At 35.4% G+C, this 22423-nt stretch overlaps 1 protein-coding gene across 1 annotated transcript in view; it reads right to left on the bottom strand.

The window, feature by feature from the left end:
- The window catches only part of PRKCE (protein kinase C epsilon), a 289055-nt gene that overhangs the window by 166918 nt on the left and 99714 nt on the right, over positions 1–22423 (bottom strand). The window contains exon 2 of the mRNA XM_058835446.1: positions 21642–21705. Within this exon, the coding sequence (XP_058691429.1) occupies positions 21642–21705 (64 nt within the window). The remainder of the gene's footprint in view (positions 1–21641; positions 21706–22423) is intronic.

Raw genomic sequence — 22423 nt, forward strand, 5'->3', positions numbered from 1 at the left:
CACATTTGAAGTAAGCCAACAGATTGCCTGAAGGAACAGTACTTTCTTCATTAGGAAGAAGAGACACAGACATAGAAAAATGAAACAGCTTTGAAGCTGTTTTCAAGGGGAGTGTGTGCTATGGCATGAAGGAATAACATACTAAAAACTTTGAGATGCAGGAGGCACAAACAACATGGACTTTGCATAGAATTTTTTTTCCAATCCATCTCTCAAGTTTTAATGAACTATCGTAAGTTTTTGAATAAGGTTTTGAATAGTAAGTACCTGAGCATGAAGCATTTTTAGATCTCCTTTAAGAGGTCCTATATTTAGAAAAGTACTGCCTGAAAAACCAGGAAGTTTCTGCTCAGAAGTTCTTTTGTCAAAATGCAAAGCTGTGTGGAAACGCCTATTTATAACAAATTCAGTTCAAAAAGTCAAACCCTAGGTTTAGCCAGGATTACTCCAAAACTCTTTTGGAAAAAAGGCTGGGAGAGGATGGGAAATAATTTTTTTACAAAACCCTGCATTATTTTCAGAGGCTTCCATGCAAAATAATTTTTTGCCAAAAAAACTCTCACAGAAAGGGAAAAAAAAAGTATTTCCTGTCCAGTTTTGGCAACTTGCCTTTCAGTGACCAATAATAACAGCCCAGTAAAAACAGCACAACACACAGGATCCAAGTGTTTCCTCCAGATGCACCTGCAGATGTTCCTTTGCCTTGAATACGAGAATCCTCTCTCTACTAAACCTCATCTTTGCAGGATGACTATTTGAAATAAAACATCTAGCTACATCAACAGGATCTGATTTTCTCAGCATTTTTATCTCATTTTATTAGTTATTCCATACAGAAAAGTGTTTTGCACAGAAATAAAATAAGAAAATATTGTTTTAGCCACAGCTTGTGTATGATCAAAGGTAAGCCTAAAGAAATGACACATTTCTGAAACTGAAATTTAAAACAAAGATACAAATGAGAAGGACAGAATAAACCTTTAAAGGACCTGCATTTGCTGATAAGCCTGCAACACTACTATGTTTCCACTTTTACTATTGCTATCTTTCACTGTCATCAAGAATGTCTTTGGTTAACACAGCAAATATTGCAACATGCTAATAAATAATTTTATGAAGTTTTACCACAGTGATCCTTCCTGAAGATGCACAGGGAAAGGTGTCAGTCAAACTGCACTAGAACATCTTGCACTAGACTTATAAAAGTGGTTTTGCAGAGAGCCAAGAGGAAGCCTGCAGCTTTCAACTGCATGACTGCTCAGCTAGGGCACCTCCCGTTCCTGATTCCTGGTTTGCAGAATACTGGGAAACAACAGAAGCAGAAACATGAATGGTTTGTTTAAAGTAAAACATCCTCCAGCAAGAAACTCCACTGTGTTAATAGGCTCAGCAATCAGCTGAGCACAGGAGTGTTATTGCATATGAAAGGATGAGACAGAAAAGCTCTCAGACAAACACAAGAGGGGTGTACAGCACTGAGAAACTACTGACTTACAGAGAATCCTCATCTTCCACAAACACAAATTGTGAAACGTTCATAAAACAATTGCAGATACAAAGGCATGGGTGAATACTTTGTGTTCTGCCCTATTGCTTCACAGCTGTTTCTGTACAGTTGTCCAGAGAGGTGTCTCTAAAAGCAGCAGTATCAAATAACATGAAATGCTGTAGACCCTGAAGTGAGACCATCTGCTGAATTCCTAGTCATCTTAATAGGCTTAGATAAAGATCCCATCTAGGGGCTTAAGGATTGTATTATCCTATTCTTATCCAAGGTAAATTAGGCAATAACTCAACAGGAATAATGGAAGTCTATTGTTTAATACAGGACGTACGTTTCTTACATAATTTTTTTAAAAGTCACTATAGACAGACATAAGCAAAATAAAAATGATCATGGCTGCATTCTCCTGTTTCTTAAAGAACACGTGTCATATTGGAAGAAGAAAATTATAGGCTTATCTCCAGATACCACTAATAAAAAATCACAGCTTTTCCACTTATATTTATATGCACTTGGCTAAAACTAATGGCACAGTGCATAAGAATTTTCAATTATCTCACCAAGAAGCTAATTAATTATTTGGCTGTCATCAACCAGTATGTGGATTTCCTCAGCCACACCCAACAGCAGATAGTGTTAGTGAGTGGATTCTCTGCCTCATTTTCTCCTTTTCCTTATTTTGATTGGCAGTGAGAAACACTGTGAACTATAAAAATACAATCTCAGACACAGAATTACAAGTCATGTGAGATTTACTAAGTTTAATAAGTAAGGGCTAAGGCAAGAAATTCTGTTAGATTTAAGTATATTGCATGCCAACAGGTAAGACACAGAGAAATTATATTTCAAGGTATTAAGTCAATATGTAAATAAAACTTTCTATGGCTTTTATGTACTTGCTCAAAAATGAGTGAAGAGTGGATGAAGGTCCCATCTAAAATGATATTTTATATGTTGGTTATGAAATCCAGTAACAAAATAACACAGAAAACTCAATTTTCCTCTACCACTATGGACGTGGGGGATTTCATTCCTCCATGGCTCAGTTTTTGTTCCATGCTGAATGTATCAGCAAGGGTGTTGTTATAATGAAGGAGGGTTTTCTTTAATTGTTTGGTTTTGATGCATCCATGAGGAAATAGATTTAGACCACCAGCTAATTTGACACAGGCCACCCAAGTATTATTCCCTCAATATCAAAAGCAGAGATTATTTTTTAAAACTTTAAAATTTTGCTTTTTTCTACAGCACTGATTGCAATTTAATAGCATCAGAGATACAAGAATTTTGCCGTAAATCAGAGCAGAGTCCTGCATAAAAGCAAGGACTATTTAAAGACAAAACACAGAGCCGTGATGGAATCCATACATCCAAACAACAAACAACGTTGACATGGTGGTACAGTTCACCCCAGAGAGTCAGTTTTCCATGCCCCAGGCACATGCTCAACTGCCTTTTATCAGCAGTATTAGTCATTAGCATGACAGCAATATAGGATGAAATCAGCATCCGTTACATCGCATAGCTACCTTAAATGCCATCCAGCCACTGAAACACAGATGCCTGGAAAATGACTTGGAGCAATATTGAGCTTCTGCTTGTTCTAGTGCATTTTTCAATTGATGCAAACACATTAAGACAGTTAATCAATTACAAATCAAAATTTATTCCCTCTACTATTACTGAATGCAACTTTGTTCAGGTAAAAGCATTATGTTGAAATACATTGAACTGAACATCAAGTGTATAAATTCTGAGTAACAAGAGAAAAACAAACTCCTCCAACTAGTTTGCCTATTTCTGACATAAACCTCTGTAGCTTTAAAAGATGTTTCAGCTGTTTTCATAATCAATTGCTCTCTTCTTCCACGAGTTTCCAGGTAATTCAGTATGAAAATTTGACTGTCCATATTTTCCATTACAGTGATTAGTGCATGGATAAAAGACTTGGCCAATCAGAGCTAATTTGATACTCTACGCTAAAACCATAATGTGGAATATTTTATAAAAATAAATTAAAATTTGCACCCTTTCATTAAACTGTTGCTTTTTCCTTATTTGTGTCACACAGATGAGACACAGGATAAAGTATTTGATTTGCAACCTGTACATCAGCAATCCCCACTTGCCCTGCATAAATGAGGGTCATGGTTCTAAATTCTGAAAAAAGGTTCAGTCATAATTTAATAGCTTTAAAATCAATCACTTCCATGTCAATATTATTGCATGGCTTTATTACCCAAACTTTATTTTCTTCTCAAGGAGGTCATAGGTGAAGCACACACCGTGGGTTCCTCTGCATCTCTGAAGTGACCAAGTGCTAATAGAAACACAAAAAAGACTGCCTAGGGCTGATCCTGTGGGAAAACCCTGTGTTGAAGATCTTTCTCCTGGCCTTCAGCAGCAGCTGACAGGTTAAAATAGCAGAGCAAATCAGAATCTGCACCAGCAGCTTTTCCTCTAAACTGCCAGAACAATTTGATGTATATCCTTCATCTATGGGTGCAAATCCAAAAATTTGCCTTTTAAAGTTATTGCACTCTAATTTAATATTATTCTGGCTTTTGATTTGAGAGAACATTTGATACCCCTCCTTTATAGAGCTGAACCCAACCTCCAATACCCAGTTCCCAAAAAACAATTCTGCTTCATAATCTGCCATAGCTGGATGGCCTAAGGCAAATATAAAGAACTTGCTACTAGCTGGAGGCTCTGAAGTACTGCACTGTAAAAAGAGAAATAGAAATATCAACATTTCTAATTCTATTTTCCTCCAGAATCAGAAAGGCTCCTTCTTGTTAACAAGATGGACTTAAAAGGCTTTTGTCATGTAGTATTTGGCACAGATGTATCCATTAGTTTCATGTCATCTTCTTTACAACACCTGACTGTCCAAGTTCAGGCTCCCACTGTGGACATGACAATCTCTACTCTAACATGCTCCAAAGACTCTTTGCAGCCCTAGGTTCTTGATCAATTTTATACTTATTTTATCCCTGTGGCAGCCCTATTTAATAAGAGTGCTTACATACAAATAGAATTGAGATGTGTGGTAAATTGATGACTTGTCCAAAGTCATAAATACTTTTTTGCTGAGGAAGCTTCTGGGTTCTGCATTCACTGACCAACCCACTAGCACGTAATCCTCCCAGTCTGGCAGCATCTCTGAACACATAAAACCAGATTTTCTAAAGATGTAAAGCTTAAGCAATATATAAAGTGTATCATGATGATAAGAAATATCATATAAATGCAATTATTGCCATGCAGAGGAAGCCTTGGCTGCTTTCCATATAAATGATATCAACAATAACAGCAGAAGGAATTAGACCATGGTATCAAGATTTTAATTCTAAATTACATAACCTATTGTCCTGCAACTTGCTTGTAACGCCAGGTTTTTTCATACCTCAAATAAGAGATGATGATAAAACACTGAAAACACCTTATGTTATGTTTTGCTGCATAGTCAAGTGGCTGCTTAAACTTTAGCAAGATTTTCATATTCCTTACTTGCAGAAACGGTTAAAAATTTGCTTTGACTTTTTATTCAGTTTTCAAACAAGCATTTCTGTGCTTTTGCCACAAGGAACATAAAATTTACCACTAGGCCATAAGCAGAAATAGGAAGCAAAAGCAAGTCTTACAAAACAGTGTTGTTCTTAGGCAAGGTATTTAAATATTTTGCTGCATCTGTCTTGAGACAGACAATATTAAATAAAGGAAGCACTCAGTTTTGATGTTTGTCACCAGCTGTGATGGAAACACATGATGGGCATAGGTTGCTTAGGTTTTTTTCATTCAAAAGAAGATTAATCTGATGGAGGAAACTAGGTGCAAAGTGAAGTTCTGGGATTTGTCCTGATATTTAGGAGAGACCACCTGAAGCCAACTAAATTAGTAAGTGGATATTTCATGTACAGTAGCACCTTCTACTTAAGTGGTAAAGTTTATTCTACCTAGGAATATTCCAAACAGGCAAAATTAGACTAAAACTAGAAATTAGACTAGACTTAAAACTGCAGGTTGTTTGGTCATTTGAATGTAAAAAGAATATATGTTTAATCAGTACTAATAAATATCCTAATACTGTTCCGACCATTATCAATTATTAATATGCTTGATAAAACCATAAGGATGGTTTTAAAAATGATGACTCCTCATTTTTCTGACACAATGTCTCAAACACTAACATTTTCCAGGCATTCATGAGAAGTTTTTCAGTAAGAAAGCATTTCTTTAAATTACAAAAATACATATATATGCATGTTTGTATATACACACACATACGATTTTTGACTGATGAAAACAGCTTAGTCTAAATTTTCTTCATATTTAAAATGTTAAGATTAATTTTGGTTTTGTAATTGAGTGGTCTTTTAACAACAGTATCTCCTGTTTAGTATGTTTTTCCTATGGATTCTGTTTATCCTCTCAAAATCAAAATGTACAAGTGGTCTTTTGGATTGGCAGTTCCATACATCATTATTTCTACATGAAGGCAAATTTATCCCTAGAACTTGTAATAAAAACACAAACATTATAATTTGCAATGATTTTTTTTTCCTGCTAAGGGTCAACTCCAAATAATAGACAGCCGCAGTCTCTTTGCCATAGTAACATCATGACTTCTCCCCAGAGCAATTACATATTTCAGTGGTCTTTCCAAAACAAACCAAAGAGGAAAATCCATTCTGCTGCTCAACTGATTCTGTCATCTATGTAAGTACTTTTACTTATTCTAACTATAGCAAACTTTAAAGAGCCCAGCAAGGAAGGATTTACAGGAAATTACAGCTCCAAATACTGATAGTCAAGTAAGAATCAGTTTTGTCAGGGCAGGGATTTCAGATTTTGGCCTGCCTGCACTTCTGGAGACGAAGCTGGCAGGAAGTGGAAGGGGAAGCAACGCACTTGGGGATGGGATAAGCTGCTCAGCAGGAAGCAAGGGAAGACAGTTACAGGCCAGTCAGCAAGATAATGAATACAATCCAACCTCACAGTAACAAGGCAAAAAAGAAGTTTGACTTTGATTTTTAACTCCAAATTCATACAATGTGATTTATGGTAGTCTGCTGTTTTCCTCCCATTGTAACAAGGCATAAAACAAGCTTTGTTTGATTTAGCAAGAGAAGACACTACTTGTATGCACTGGTACCGAGAGCTGTGCATAATAAAGCCCCACACAAAGAAGTATAGGACAGATTATTAAGACTTTAGCACCTACAGGGACAGACAACAGGTGGGATTTCCAAAAGAACCTAGATGAATTAGGTGGCTGTATCTCAAGTAAATTAAGGAACATAGGAAGAAAAAGCCTTATAGTGACACTGATTTCTATGGATAAGTGTTTGCTTCAAGAGACCATTTGCCTAACTCCAACTTCTCTATTGGCTTCACTGGAAGGAGCTACCAACAATAATAACCAAGTGAAAAAAGAAAGAAAAATGTATTTAAAAATAATTTAAGAAGTCTTCCTTCAAAAATACTGAGGTTTTCTGCCCTTTGGTTCTTAGAAAACTACCTTCTGAAATGCTACTGTTTGCACAGCTATGCAAAAGTAGCAGAAAATTTCCAAAAAGAGAACACTACAATGATCATTTTAAACTGGAACTACATAATCTTTAACAGCACATTCATGTTCAGCTTATCTGTGATTAATGTATACCAACTGAAGTCCCTCTTCAGCTGTTATTTGAGGAAGGACTACACAGGAAAAGAAGGAAAATATTTAGTTGGGTTCTATAAAAATAGGAAACTAGTAATAAAATTTAGATCCTACTGAATTTAACAATACCGTTATTTAACTTTATTCTGAATAATCCTTAACAGAAACTTCCATTTTCTAACTAATTAAAAACCCCAACCATATGTCTCCCAGAAACAGAGAGAAGAATGAATAAAAGAAAACCCAACATCAATACCATAAAACTGAAGAAATAGGTTCCAGATGTTTAAAAGACAGATTCTTTTCTTAGTCTCTCTAAAGTAGGTATGAAATTGGAAGGTTGGATTTTTTCCATGTTGTCTTCCAACTATCTTATTGATGTAAATTTTTTTCAGTTGAACTGGGCTGCCTTTGTTACAATCATAGAAGAAATACTGTGTGCCTCACGCTATCCTAACTGTTCAGACCAGAAACGCTACAAAAATTTCAGTCTCAACTGTGCTGTAGCAAATCCAATCTTCTTTTAGTCTTTCATGCAGTCCTTCAATACCAGTAATGTTGGCAGTAGCAGTATTGTTAGAAGGAATCAGTGTGAAACTATCATGTAAATACAACTCTGAGTGATGGTAGCTGTAACTTCAACAGCATCTAGTATTTGTGACTCAGAAAAAGAATTTAGTAACATGATAGTTCCATTTTAATACTTTATATGGTTAAAAGAGTTTGGGCAAAGAAATTAAGATGCAAGTTCTCAGATACTTCTTTTATAGCCTGTGTGTCTGCCATATACACAGCAAAGGAAAATTGCTTTGACTACTTTTACTATGTACTGAATTAGGAATCAGGAGTCTTGTTCCCTAGAAAAATAAATATTAACACTGCAGAGAAACTGTAGAATGTATTGGACGGTGTTCGCTGCACCAGCTTTTCACAAGGTTATTTGTAAATTAGTTTCCTCCAAAGGCAGAAGCAATGAAATTAAATACTCTCCAATGTTTTCCATAGTTCTGTGTAGCTAAACTGGCATAGAAGAAAGATATTTGTATTCCTTACTCCAAATATTTCACCTAGTTCCTATTCTCAGTTTGTCAGAAAACACTGTCCCTGGCAACTCAAGTAATCTGTCCAGTCAGTGGCAAGAGCTCCAATGATGCCTACTGAGACCCAGGAAAAAAACCAGAGAAACATGGGCTCATGCTATTTCACAGCTCATAGCCCAAGTCAGCCTTTCTGGTGCAATATAGCGTTACAAAGCTGTAATTAATGGTGCAAAGAAACAGAAACATGAAAAGCTGGACCACATCCTAACGTGGAAAATGGCTTTGCTATCCTGGTGGAAACTCTGTAAGCTCCTTTGGAGAAGACATCAAACAAGATATAACTGCACATGTGAAGTCTCCCTCCCCAGTCATAAAATTAGAAAACGTACTTAAACAACATAGGATTTTCTTACATAACTTAGTCAAACACTGAAGCACAGACAACGGAAATGCTTAATCTACCTAAGGGAAGCTAAATAACTTTTAGTGAGGTATACATTCTTCTGAAATGACACTATCAAACCCCCCAAAGCACTATCTTAACAAAACAAGAAATTTAAGTTCTGGTACTGATTGTATCCCACGAAGACTATATGCCTAAATCAAATATTTCCTGTATAAGTTAAAAACTTACAGAAATGTCTGACTTTCCCTAATGAAGAATGCTCTCTAATAACAAAGACCTGGAATGAAAGTGATTATTTAAAACAAAAAACACAAACCAAAACAAAAAACCCAAACAAACTGTAATTAAAGAACTTTAATCTTCAAATCCTGAAATCATTAGTTAGTAGAGCCTTCATAAAATCATAGAATCATTTAGATCGGAAAATAACTTTAAGACACTGTCCAATCACTGATCCAGCATTGCCAAGTCCACCACTAAACCATGTCCTTAAGTGCCACATCTACAGGTCTTCTGAATACCTCCAGGGATGGTGACTCAACCACTTTCATGGGCACCATATTTTGATGTACAGATTTTTTGTGATATCCAACCTAAATCTCCCCTGGCACTACTTGAGTCAGCCTCTGCTTTGCTTTGATTTTGATAATTTAAAATCAGATTTGAAATCCAGTACACCACCACACATTCAGGAAAAAAAACCCCAAAACTATTTTTTATTAATGGTCAATTTGCCGCTGTCAAATTTAGAAGTTTAACTACTGACTAATAACTCATGCATTTGTACACGAAGTATTATATTCAGTAAAATTCTCCAAGAAAGGATTTTGAAAAAGGACCTGACTATAATTTAGTAACTACAGCCAGCAAAAAGATTTTAATAACAAATCCTTAAAACATATAACCCCCTCCCCCAACCTAAGAATTTATTTAATATTCTGAAACAGGGATAAATACATTTTATTAACTGCAAGTTCATTACATCACCAAGTGTGCTTTCTAGTCTTTCAACGAAGACTGCACAGTTAACTCAAAAGAAGATAATCTCAAGTCCTTTTCTAGTCTTTATAAAGCTCTTTTTTTTTAATGAATGCTTCCACTTACATTAGCCTTGCAGCACAATAGACACAGATATTCCATTTTTCTAGAGAAGTTTGATAATGCACTGAAGAACCTTGCCCAAAGTCAGGTTGGCAGATGTACAAATCACTCCAGTTATGGGGTTTAACGAGACAATCCCAGACGCAAAAATGTTATTATAAAATGGGTTCATCATTTTTATTAATATTTAGCATTAATATTATTTTGCCTGAAGTACTGGATTTGTACGGTTCTCAAAGTGTATTTAATGTAATAACTAAATATTTCTGTTCACTCCAAAAACTCTGAGCACACAAAAACTGCATGCTCTAAAACAAACATCTGCTACTGTGGATATTCACAAAATCTGCTACAACTACAGAGTGTGTACAAATGAATCACAGAAAAAACCTCTTTGAATTCTTTATAAGCTTTAACTCTACTTTTCTTCAAAAACACTTTAAAGCATTTAAAAGTAAATAAAAACTTGTTTAGTCCACAAGCTGTTCTAAAACCAAAGTAAATCAGGTATTGAAACTCAAGTTGATGTAGCTGAAAAATTCAAATAACTCCCCACTATTTAAATTTTACTTCCTGCATTTGCAGCCAACGAGACCTTTTTATTCCTATTTTCTCTGTTCAGCAGGTGTGATGTGTGAGACATTTACGAAGCACTGAAATATTTGTGAATTCTGCTTCTGAATATAATATTAAATATAATGCTAATTGAACCTGTGGCAGTGCATTGCTGGTTTACTTACTTAACTGAAATGCAAATGACTATTTTTGTCAAACTAAGAACTCACTCCCTGAGGCAAAGCACCAAACCTGATCTTAAAATTCTGACCTCTCTTCAGATGAGAAGACAGTTCCATAGGAGCTATCTGATTTTTACCAAGCCCCAAATAAAGTCCTGATACAGGATTACCAGGAGAACTGGACTGTAAGATGGACACTCTTTCAAACAGAACATGGGATGGCTTCAGGTCTTTGTCACACTATAGTTAAATATTACACCTATTACAGCTATTATAGCTAGGATTCGAAAAACTCTGACCAAAGTCCAAAAGTGATTATACATTCACACAGTTTAATTTTTCTGAAGCCTAAATAGGAAAAGAAGTTCTTTCTTCCTTTCTTGCCGTAGGATATTGCTGTGCAAGTGTAAACAGATAGATGGTTCTGAAAAGGAGAAGTACAGCTGCTTCCAGTATTTTAGGCAGAGGTGAACAAATACCCTGGGTCACTTTTATCTTCTACAGAATGTTCATGAGTGGCAATGGAAGATGTTTCCTTTAAATAGCACCTTTCACAGCACAACAGACTTTCATGGTAATGTTAATGTTGTATTGAAGATTTTTTGAAAACACTGGGTATAATAAAGAAGAAAAGCACATGCTTCAAAATTCACCCAGTTTCCAGGTACTGACTTGGAAATTATAACAGAGAAGTAAAAAAGGAGTATTTCTCATTGTTCTTTAGAATACTGTAATATAAAGAAGGTTTTATTTTTTTTATTTTTTTTATTTTTTTTTAATATCATCTGTCTTGGAGGAATGAGCCCTGCTGGAGCAAACTGGAGTTATTAAACTTCCTCAGATTTATTCAGGTTGAGCATTTTGACCTAGATGCTGATATTATTTGACCATTTATCACACTAAGCTTAAGCTTAGTGTGTCCATGTGTGTAGATGTTGCAGAAGTATAATTTCTTAGAAATATAGCTCATCCTTACTATACAAGAATTCAAGTATCTACACAGGATGCAATAGCTGTAAGTCTAAAGTATTAGGCAGTCTGTTTGCTAACATTGCTAGTGCACATTAAAATCTATATTTTACATTATTTCTGACATCTATCATATATAATTCACTTTTTTGATAAATACATGGAAGACATATGGCAACAATAACAAAAGCAAACTAAAGAATATAATGAAAAAAAAAAAAAAGAGACAGGCAGGGCTTAGAGTATGTATCTCAGCTTGCAATAGTGCCCTTAGTATTGCCCTTCTAAAAATTCAGAGAAATAATAAAAGGGCTTAATCTTCCTTTTTGGGTACTTCGCAGCTTCCTTCTAAAAACTCTTACTTGCAAGTGATACAAAGTTTACTCAGTCATTTTTAATTTCAGAGACTGCCTTTTACAGTAGCAAAACAATTTTTCCACCACAGGTACAGAGCGTTCATGAAAAGGCTCAATTAGTTTAACCTTTCAAGACTATACTTCAAGAATACATCTGTATTTTTTGACACACCAGCTGTTTATACGACGGTAAAATTCATATTTTAAAAACAGCAGTGTATTTTCAGGCTATGTTGAGGGCAGTAGACATTTGGTTCATGATATTCACAGAAGAAGTAAGTTTTCATAATCCAATTGATGCATGGAAGAGCCAGGAACATAGCTAGACCTGTCTTTAATTTGTGTTTTTTCTCATTTATCCATCTCCTAATTGATTAATCAGAATAGATTGTACCAAGGCCTTTTGCCTCAATTGTCCTAACAATAAACAGGTTTCACTATTGTTGGGAAACAAGGGTGAAGAGGGAAAATATCTATTCAGAGCATATTACTGCAGCAGCAAAAGTGTAGAGCAAAACACTAACAAATCTTAAGAGTAGAGGTTATGTATTTTATGAAGTACAACAACCCTCCTCCCCCCCAAAAAAACAACTCTAATATTATGCATTTTCCACATCACATCATTGTACACAGTGAGCGTTGGACTCATCCATGTTGTGTCTTCTATTATGAAAAATTTAGTCACACACAGATTTCAAAAAATATATTTCTATTTCAAAACTTACTACTAGTTTGTGTTTCACTTATGCATGAAAACACCACTATAGCTTTTAATGTGATACATTTATCCCATTTTCTTCAAAAGACACACTAGGCATATGCAGTGATAAAATTAAACCTTTATATTCTGAAAGCCCTGCATGATTTTGTTAAAAAAAACCAACTCCAACATATGGAAATCAGAGCTTTAACTACATAAATAGAAAAGAGAGCGACAGCAGTTGGGAACATGGTATGTATGTGAGTTTCAATCCTTTTTCAGCCTAGCACAGTTTTCCTTAAGCAAGTACAAACTCTTCTAGTACAATATAAAGGTGCCTTTAAGACAAATTTTCAATCTATGTCTTGCTCCCTGCAAAGCATTTATTTTGGCAAGTGGCTAAAAGCCTGCCAAGGAAAAGTCACTGATCTTTGCCTGAAAAGCTTGAGCCAGCTTTATACAGTAAAGGGCTTAGTTCAAACACACAATGCTTACCAGATGTTCCATCAGCTAACTGGATACAATGGGATGTAGCCAAGCGATGGCTATAAATCCATGGAGAGATGTTTGTTATGAAGGCATTTGCCATGCAAAGTTAAATTTAAGTTAAATAAGCACCCATTGGAGGTCCTCTGCACTGAGCAGTACAGTTTAAAAGGCTCATGCACCAACAGACTGAAATGTCACCAAGGGCTGATTTGTGTGTGCAAAGATACCTTTAAAAGGAAATTTGGGGTTCAACTGTTAACCTGTAAGGTTCATTTTCCCAAACGAATGCCTGTGCCATTACTCAAGTCAATATCAACTGGCCAGAGTCAAAAACTTAATGCGGACTCAGACTGTTAAATCACAGCTCCTCTTTTCAGGCTTTCCAGTTATTGTCACTTGGGTAACAACACAAAAATACCTGCTCTTAGATGCCGTGCTACCAACAGGTGAAATTTTGTCTCAGAAGAAATACATCACCTACTGTACCAACAAGCAAATACACACCCAAGTCAGGTATCAGGTATTGCAGTTACCTACTGACATGAACATATTCTAACAGAATATAAAATAAGAAAATATGAAAATAAGAGATTTATTTAGAGTGGTTCATTTGAGGTGAGAAAGTTGTCTGACTGAGCAATGCTACCTACAAATCTCCATATTATTATATATGTAATGCTTGGGAAGTTTTTTCGGTGGGTTTTTAGTTTCATTGGTTGGTTCACTTAAAAAAGAAAAAAACAAACTAGAAACTCAATATCTATACGGTTAAAATTTCTTATAGTTGTGAAAAAAAGGTCATAAAAGAGATTAATAATTTCAAAAAGAGAAAAAAAATTGGAAAAAAATTCCATTTTTGTAATAAGCATCCACACATCAGTACTAATGTATTTTAGGTATTTATATTGATGGCATAATATATAGGTATTTTATACTGATGTATTTAGGTTTTTAGCAAATAACACTCAAGAGAAAAAGCATATTGGTAGCAGCTTTGCTACTCCTAAGAGGAGAAAATAAAGGCTTAGTGAAAGGAGAAAACTTTGTAAATCAGTTTGTTTCTTTTGTTTCTTTGATTTTAACCCTTCCCCTCAGTTATCGTTTGAGTGAGTCCTGATCTGGTACTGAAGAAATGAAAACTTGAATGAAGGAAAAAGGTAATTCCCCAAACACTATCTACATAAAACCAAAGCTTCAAAGGAAATAGGTTCTCAGTTGATATACTATGTAAGGAATTTTGGAAAGGAAAATTGTAGTTAAGTTTGTTGTTGTTTAGTTTGTTTGTTGTTTTCCTCTTAAAGCAGGGAAGCCGGCAGATGGAATGCCAAAAAGCCAGTGTAGGACTACCTTTATCCAAGCTATGAATAAAAATATGAAATTAGATCTTTAGGTTGAAATCCTTCTTACTGGGACTGACCAGAGCAGAGCAACCAATGCGTGCCTGGTTTTTCTGACTGGATATTTTGCTTTACTGTAGGAAGAGAAAAAATCTGTACAATATTGAGATTTCAAACCCTGTATCTCTCTGAGCACACAATATTCCCACAAATTTCCAGGGGAAGATTTGTAGAAGAGTTCTAACTTGCAAGCCTACATGAGTCTGAAGACAAAAAACCTTCCAGCTAGCACTGCCACTTCACCACTGTGCTGTTTACATGGTTTCAGATTATTTTAATTCCCAGCAAAAGTCCCACCCTTGAATCTAAAAATGTAATTTTCAAGTGGCTTGCCATGTCTCAGTAAATAGTTTCCCAGATGTCAAACAGTATCCTTACTTCACAGATACTTTACGTTTTACCACTGGAAGACTTCTTGCCCCAAAGCCACAACAGATCTTTGTGTGCAGATCCTTTCTGCTACACCAACAGCTCTGGAAAAGCTACAGAGGCTACTTAGATCCCCCAGAGAGATCCATACTCTCCCCAGACTCCTTAGAGATCTGCCTAAAACATTTCCAACACTCATCTTCTTCTCAAAATTAACATACATAGAAAAGTAAGAAGGTGGGTTGAAAGTTCAGTCAAATTCTGGGGGGCAAAATAAGAGATAAGAAGAGATAAGAAGGTTTTTAATAGTGAACCTATTATGACTGTGACCCTTTTCTTCGATGTGTTTACTATAAGTGCATGGGTTATTAAAATAAAGTTCTCCATCCATCCTCATTTAAAAATAAACAAGCAAAAATAATCTAGTAAAGAGGTAATGTTTGCAAACAAGTGATAAAACCAGCACAGAGAAAACTAATACAAAAAAGAAGGTTGACTCCTGTGCAGAAATCTTAAAATGCAATTACTTGGAGTAAAATGCTGGTGATTAACTTGAACCTTTTGAAAGAGACGCTACTGCCAGGAGAAACAGAAAAGATGGAATAGAGATACATCCTGATGAAGAGATAAATCAGCGGAAATAAAGAAAAATTTTTACCTCCTGAGGTTTCCAAGAAATTGAGAAATGTTTCCATTAAGAAAGGTGAGCTGCTCTTCACCTACCAGAAGAACATTCAGGTCCAAGTACTGAGTCAATATAAATTCATAACAAACCCTAGAATTCTTTCACTGCCTGTTGCGCATGCCAAGATCAGCAGCTGATGGCTATGAGGAGCTAACAAACAAGCAGCCTGACAAAGTTGTATTTGCAACAGAAGATATTAGTGAAAGAAACCACTACTCTTCAGTAACACAAATTCCTGAAACAACCAAGCAAAAATGCACCCTGATTTAGACTTCGAGATTTCTGATTAAGCACCTTCCACTGTTCTCTGGCACAACCAGATCTCATTCACTGAGCCCTTATAGTACAAGAAGAATAATTGATGATGATGACAATGACAATTACAGGTACTTCAAGGAAAAGCACCAGCAAAAAAGTTTTTATCCTGTGGGATATTTTCTATGACCAGATTTTTGCAAAAGGATGGAACAGAAATGCCATTTTTTCTTGCTGTATCAATTCTACCAAAGTTGAATGGCTGAAAGAAATCCTCTGGATATTCTGATTAACAAGTTGTATTTATGTTACAGATCTATGAAGTATGGGACACAAAAATGTCATTATGAATCACCCTCCGCTTCTACCAATACTTTTTTTATGCAGACTTTCTGTTCTGACACACCAACCAACAATAATATTTGCAAATCTTGAAGTATAAAAGAGCCTTGAAGTAAATGATCTAAGAAAAAATGAAAAATCTCTTACAAATTCATGTATTTTGAATTACATGTTAAATACATAACCTAGTGCAGTCAGAGTGCTAAGGACTTTTTTTGTTGGCTATTTCAATGCAAAAAGGCCAGATAATAAATGTAAACAAAATGTTTTCCATTCCAAAAATACTATGACTTGAGCTGGCAGGCTTTTTTGTAAAATATCACCTTATGTTCTTCATCTTGTGCAACTTTAGTATGCTACAAGCAGATGAATCTGAAGACGAATGTATTAGAAGCTGTGGTATTTTATTGCTATTCAACTGCCCACTCGAAAATGGGGCATCTGTGATTGCATAAAAAGACAATTCCATAATGCAAATTGGAACATCTAACAATGATAAATAATCATTACAATTCATAAGATATAGAACATAGAAAAAGAGTTTAATAGTACTTAAATTTGTATTGCATGTTACCTATAATAAACACAGATAAGAAGAAAACCTAACATATCAAGGTTACTCTGCAGTTGTCCACAGTTGATTTAATAGTAATATATTTCAAATGGTAACTTAAGAATTAAGTTGGAAGAAAGCTACTGCAAGTAAATGTATGTGTTTGTGTCCCACATAAACTAGTAATTCCAATGAAAGAAGAAACCTTCCATGACAAATGCAGCAGGCAGGTCACAAGCTGTTAAATATAGCAGCACCTGTCTTTCAGTACATATAAAACTGACTTTGCTGAAAATGTTTTAATCATTCCTCAGGCAATTTACCTCTCTTGCCCACTTGCTGACCATCTGTTATTCCAGTTTCTAAATAATTTCATTGTGTCATCATATTAGTTAAGTTTTAAACTAGCCTGCATTTGGATCTTAATCAGCTACACTGGAGTTCTTAAGTATTTCTCAAATACTTCAAAAAACTTTACTTACAAAGCTGTGTGAGAACTAAAAGAAAAATATGAAAAAAATAGATGTAAAGATGCTGCCAAAATATGTCAATTAAACAGGCAGTGAGTGCACTTTAGTATAGAAATACTGCACACTCTACAGCGCACTGAATTAATATAGAAAATCAATATGACCTTGCACAACAAGCAGCACTGAAGAAATGAATAAGGCAGCAAGCAGTGCAGATTCTCCTGTTCACAGGACAAGACAGATAGACTGACACATCCTTCTCCACAGCCCAGGTAGAAGTTCAAGATACAAGACTGAAAACATTTAATCCAGTTTGGAAAGTAAGAGAATAAATACAATGGATCTTTTCCCAGCCAATTCCTTTTTTACAAACACCAGCCTACTATAAACATTGTTTTTCTTATAACTGCATACATAAAGGGGAGTCATCAAATGTTTACTTAATAACAGAATTCACTGGTTACATGCTTTGCAAGACTGACAAACTATTTCGGTAAAATAACAACTGCAGCCAACCACATTTTGATTGGGTCTCCCAAAAGCAAGCTATCAGAAATGCTTAAAGATGCCATGTGCTTGCATATGGCACAGTACATATCTATGTACCAAATTATGTTAATGTATAAGTTACAAATCCATCTAACAAATTCCAACTCATACTGTGTGTCAGGTTTTGAGAAGCCACATTTGTTTGACCAAAGGGATTTGTTTTTGAAATATCCCTTAAAGTTCTGGGCAGGCAGTTCCTTAAGCACTTAGAAACATTTAAAGAAACACAACCAAAGCATTTAAATTATTTTTAAAAAAATATATAGAAATAACTTTACTGATTAACTGTTGTAGTTAACTGTTACTGAATAACTGTTGCAGTTATTTTAGGCTGTAAATAGACAGCTTAGTGTACATATCTACATTTGGGACGGTTCCACTGATACAGCTGCTTCCATTCACAGAAAAAAAGTGTACATCTACTCTAAATGCACAGACCCATTTTAAATAAAGTAAATCTACAGAAGGTAAATAACTCCAGAGATCAGTTCTGGCAAAGGAAGTGTAAAGACATGACTCACAGGTGTTACAGAAATACTGCTTACATAGTTTCAAAGAGCTGTTTTCTCAACCTCTTCCTATGTCAACATCACCAAAATGGTGTATTATTTTGCAGAACTGATTTGGAAGCACAGTATTGAAATCTTCATTTTTTAGCAGAAAAATTCAGATCCTAACTTTTGAGAACATCACCTTCTGTGTGACAAACAGTTTATATAGTATTTTCTTTCTACTATGTGGGCTGGACAGTTCCTACTACAGAATTTACAGAAGACTGCTAAAATAACTAGTTATTCACCATCCCTATCAGTGCAGAAACAAATATTCAGAAACTATAAGGAGATTCCAAAGCAGGATTAGTGTAAAAAGGTGATGATAAACACCACTCCTCTTGGGTTTGTTGATGTTCTTGTAAGGGCTTTTTATGCAGCTTGCTTTCCAATTCTCAGACTTTAGCATCTGTGTTTTCTAGTCTTTTTCTGCTTTAAAGACTAGAACTGAATGGAAGCAAGTTTTAGAAAATTATTTTTTCAGAACAAATCTAAATTCCCTGAAAGTTGAACAATCCATTGGAAACTTAAAGTAGCTAAGCCAGCAACTTCACTGTTCTTTCTATATTTCCATGTAAAAATACTTGCCAGGTGCCGATATTGATATGCTAGGGTGGCCCTCAACAACTCTGTCTCTGCCTAGGGAGTCAGAGGTACTCTTTACCAGCCTTTGTAATCAGCCAGATTTCCATCTGTTCTGCACATCTAAGGCACACAAGTCCATGAATGATTCAGTTAGACAAGGCAAGGAGGAGGAACAGGAATCATGTGCTTTTGTTGAGGAAGTCAGCTTATAACAATGAACTGTTTTCATTGTTTTGCCATACAAATGCAAATAGTACAGAGGGTTAAGCAATCTGGCAGCTGGGATAAGCAGCAATTGGATTTTAAGAGGTATATGGTAACAACATAAACTTACTTTCAATTTGTATACCAATTTACTCACATAAGGGCTTGCTTGGAAAATTAGGACTTTTGCTTCTTAGAGGCAGTACAGTAGAGAACAATGCTCTTTGACCATATTAATGGATTGAACTAATCTTAATTATACAAAAAGAGAACTTTGATATCTGTCTGACAAAGCCTTTAGAAGTGCCAAATAACTGAAGCTACGTTACTGACTGAAACCAGCTTATATCACATATTAGTAAAGTACAATTTTCAGTACACAGCATTACAAGACAAGAATGACTGGTGAGAATATGGTACATTTTTGCAAGAAACATGCAACTTGATTGCTTCCTTCAGTTAAAATTGTTGCTATGAGTATTTCTACTTTCATAAATTGCCAATTTTTCCCCACCAAAATTCCAGGTGAAATAACGATACCTATCTGTGCATCATGAAAAGAATACTATGTACTCTTGCTATTCACAGGGATGACTGTTTCAGAAATTTGGTCAAGAGTAGCAACCACTTTAACCAACCCTGGCCACTCAAAAGTGATGGACCTAGTATAACTTTATATTCCTATAATATTCAAAAAATACAGATCAACAACAATGAACTGGCCCATTGAAATTCATAAAATACCTCTCAGATACATTATCTTTACCTACATATATATGTACATGTACATTAAATGAAAGAGGCTTTTTTGAAACATACAGAATAAGCTACTTCCCATGTGGTCTAGGTGTTTCTATTCACTATACAAGGTTGCACACAGTTGTTATGTTAAACTAGGTGCTTCAGTAACATAACTAAATATCCAAAACTATTTGGGGCACAGTCCTAATGAAACAGTCCAATAACAGGATTTCATAATATCCCTAAAAACACTACAAAAATGGTTTACAAAGAGTTGCATAAACCTGGTCCTTTCCTTTGTGAGTAAAATTCGAACCCTCCTAGAGAATTCTGAAATTCTTTTACACAACACTTTTACACAGTTATTCCATTGCATGGGAAAGCTCAAAAAGTATACAAGTTCTATTGCATTTTGTAAGTGCACGAACTTCTCTAATTTCTATCAAATTCACCTCAACTAAATCCTCTTGATTTTCCTGAGAGCTTTCCATAAGCATTTCATAATCTGTTCTCCCTCAGTAGCCTGCTTCCATTTGCACATTCCCCTCCAATGCTACTGTAGCGACACAAATTTCTTTCCGCATACCTTTCAAGTGTCACAGGGTATGTGACATTTGAAATTATGTGGTATTAGCACCACATAAGAAAGGAGACATTAGGATAGCCATTTTTTACTTTCCTGTGTAAAAGATTAGAGAGTGTTAAACAACGTTTGAAGAACCACATAATACCATTTTTTCCTACCCTTTGACACTCTGACACACTTGAATGCATCTTGGGATGCAATAGTAACAGCAGGCTCACCTGGGTATCAATTAGCTATCAGTGGAATGCTGAAAGAACATCTACCTACCCTGTGACAGAATCACATCAATGCCTTTAACCACATTTCAGGTGATCCCTGTCATGCCAGTCAGAAAGATATGCGGAAACTACTATTTAATTGATATTTTCTTCAATATGCAGGAAGAAAAAAAATGGTAGAGCCATCTTATGTGGGTATAAAACGAGGCTATAAGATAAAGTTTGTTTTTAAAATTCAGGATTTATTGCAATATGTGTTTTTGCAAGCTACTGCTAGTAGCTGGTCAAAGTGCAGCTATTCATTACAAAGAACAGAAAGACATACATGCTCTTCTGGTGTTTCTCTACTGTGTCAAGCAAAATAATTTTATTTGACAATATTTTTGGTTTCAGCTCCTGTCAGGGTTCATGTGAATCTTTATGTACTGTGAACCGATGGTAACTTAATTTAACTGAGCTCCATGAGCTACTGGGGGAAGCTGATTGCTGGACATAATTTAAGATAATCAATCATCTAGGCCATTTTGGCAGATTGGACTGTCACCAAGTGCATGACTAAGAGACACATATTTGCTTCTTCGTAAATTATCTTATTCCTACCACATATCACTTGACTGTTTAAAGTAAGCAGCAGAAAAATATTTTTAGAATTTTTCTTAAGAATGTAATAAATACTTTTCTTCCATATATAAGGCTTTTTCCAATATGCAACTGCTGTGTCATAAAAACTAAAACACCTCATATAATTTCAATGTTCTGGCCATTACTTTACTTGCAATGGAAAAATACCAAATATTAGAATAATTTAAAAAGCAAATAAACTCCTGTCTGTAATCTTTGACATCCTATCCTTTCTACCTACATAATGGTTAGTATTCTTCCAAAAATTAAAGAATTTGGAAGTTTTTTCTGGAAGTTAGTATTACTAAAATATGGTCATTTCATTATGGTCATTTTAGCTGGTATTGTTACCATCAGTGATTAAGAGGGTAAGATGAAGTGCAATTGCTTATTGACTCAAAGGCAGAGAAAAAAATGTGTTCATTTTAACTTGAGCTCATACAGATTTGAGGATATCAGCACACACCTCTTCTAATATTTTCATTGCAGAGACCCCAGGAGATTCCATTCATGAAAGAGTAAGATAAAATATTGAAAGTCCCTACCTTCACCTGATGATCCTGAAAGGTCTATGATGACATACACTCTCCCTTCTGGCTCCAAGTCGATCTGTAATCAAGAAGAGAAAAAGAAAAAAAAAAAACCAAAATCAAACTTAGATCGGCTCCCAAAGCAAGTAACTGCACATGCAGGAAACAAGAAGTTTCCAAACCTCAAAAAGTCAAGATGTAGGCAGGACACATTCTCTACCAATAGAGCCTCCTTTTGCAAAGAGGTGTTGAGGACCCTGCACCTTCACTGGAATAAAAAAGAAGTGTGCACACGTGGAAAGTCTGAGCTCAGTGAATTTTACATTTAAAATATTAAATGTACTGTTCCAACATATATTTGCACCACTGTTTTCAAGAAAGTCAAAAAATGCCACAACTGAGCAACTTTTTTACTGTAATTTATACTGAGCCCAGATATGCAAATGTGGAAAACAACACTGTGACAGCAAGACAGATCAGGTCTGGTCACAGAACAGGGGAAATGAACATACACAGCTCATACAGTCAGTTAACACATGTTTATAGTACTCCTTTTGTATCCCCACTGGGAGAAAGAAATACATGCTCTATCCTCTTTATCTGTAACACAAAATTTGTTTATTTCTGCACCATTCTGGTGGATTTTAAGAAGTCTCTACCCATGTGGACTTTCACTCAGCATGAAATACAGGTGCTCAGTATCAAGCTGCTGTACTTCCAAGATGTCACAGGCTATGAGAATAAGCTCCGGTAAGTTTAGACACCAAAATGAAGAGCTTATTACAGATCTTCCTGTA

The sequence above is a fragment of the Poecile atricapillus genome, chromosome 3 (assembly GCF_030490865.1).
Source record: "Poecile atricapillus isolate bPoeAtr1 chromosome 3, bPoeAtr1.hap1, whole genome shotgun sequence".
Lineage (NCBI taxonomy): Eukaryota > Metazoa > Chordata > Aves > Passeriformes > Paridae > Poecile > Poecile atricapillus.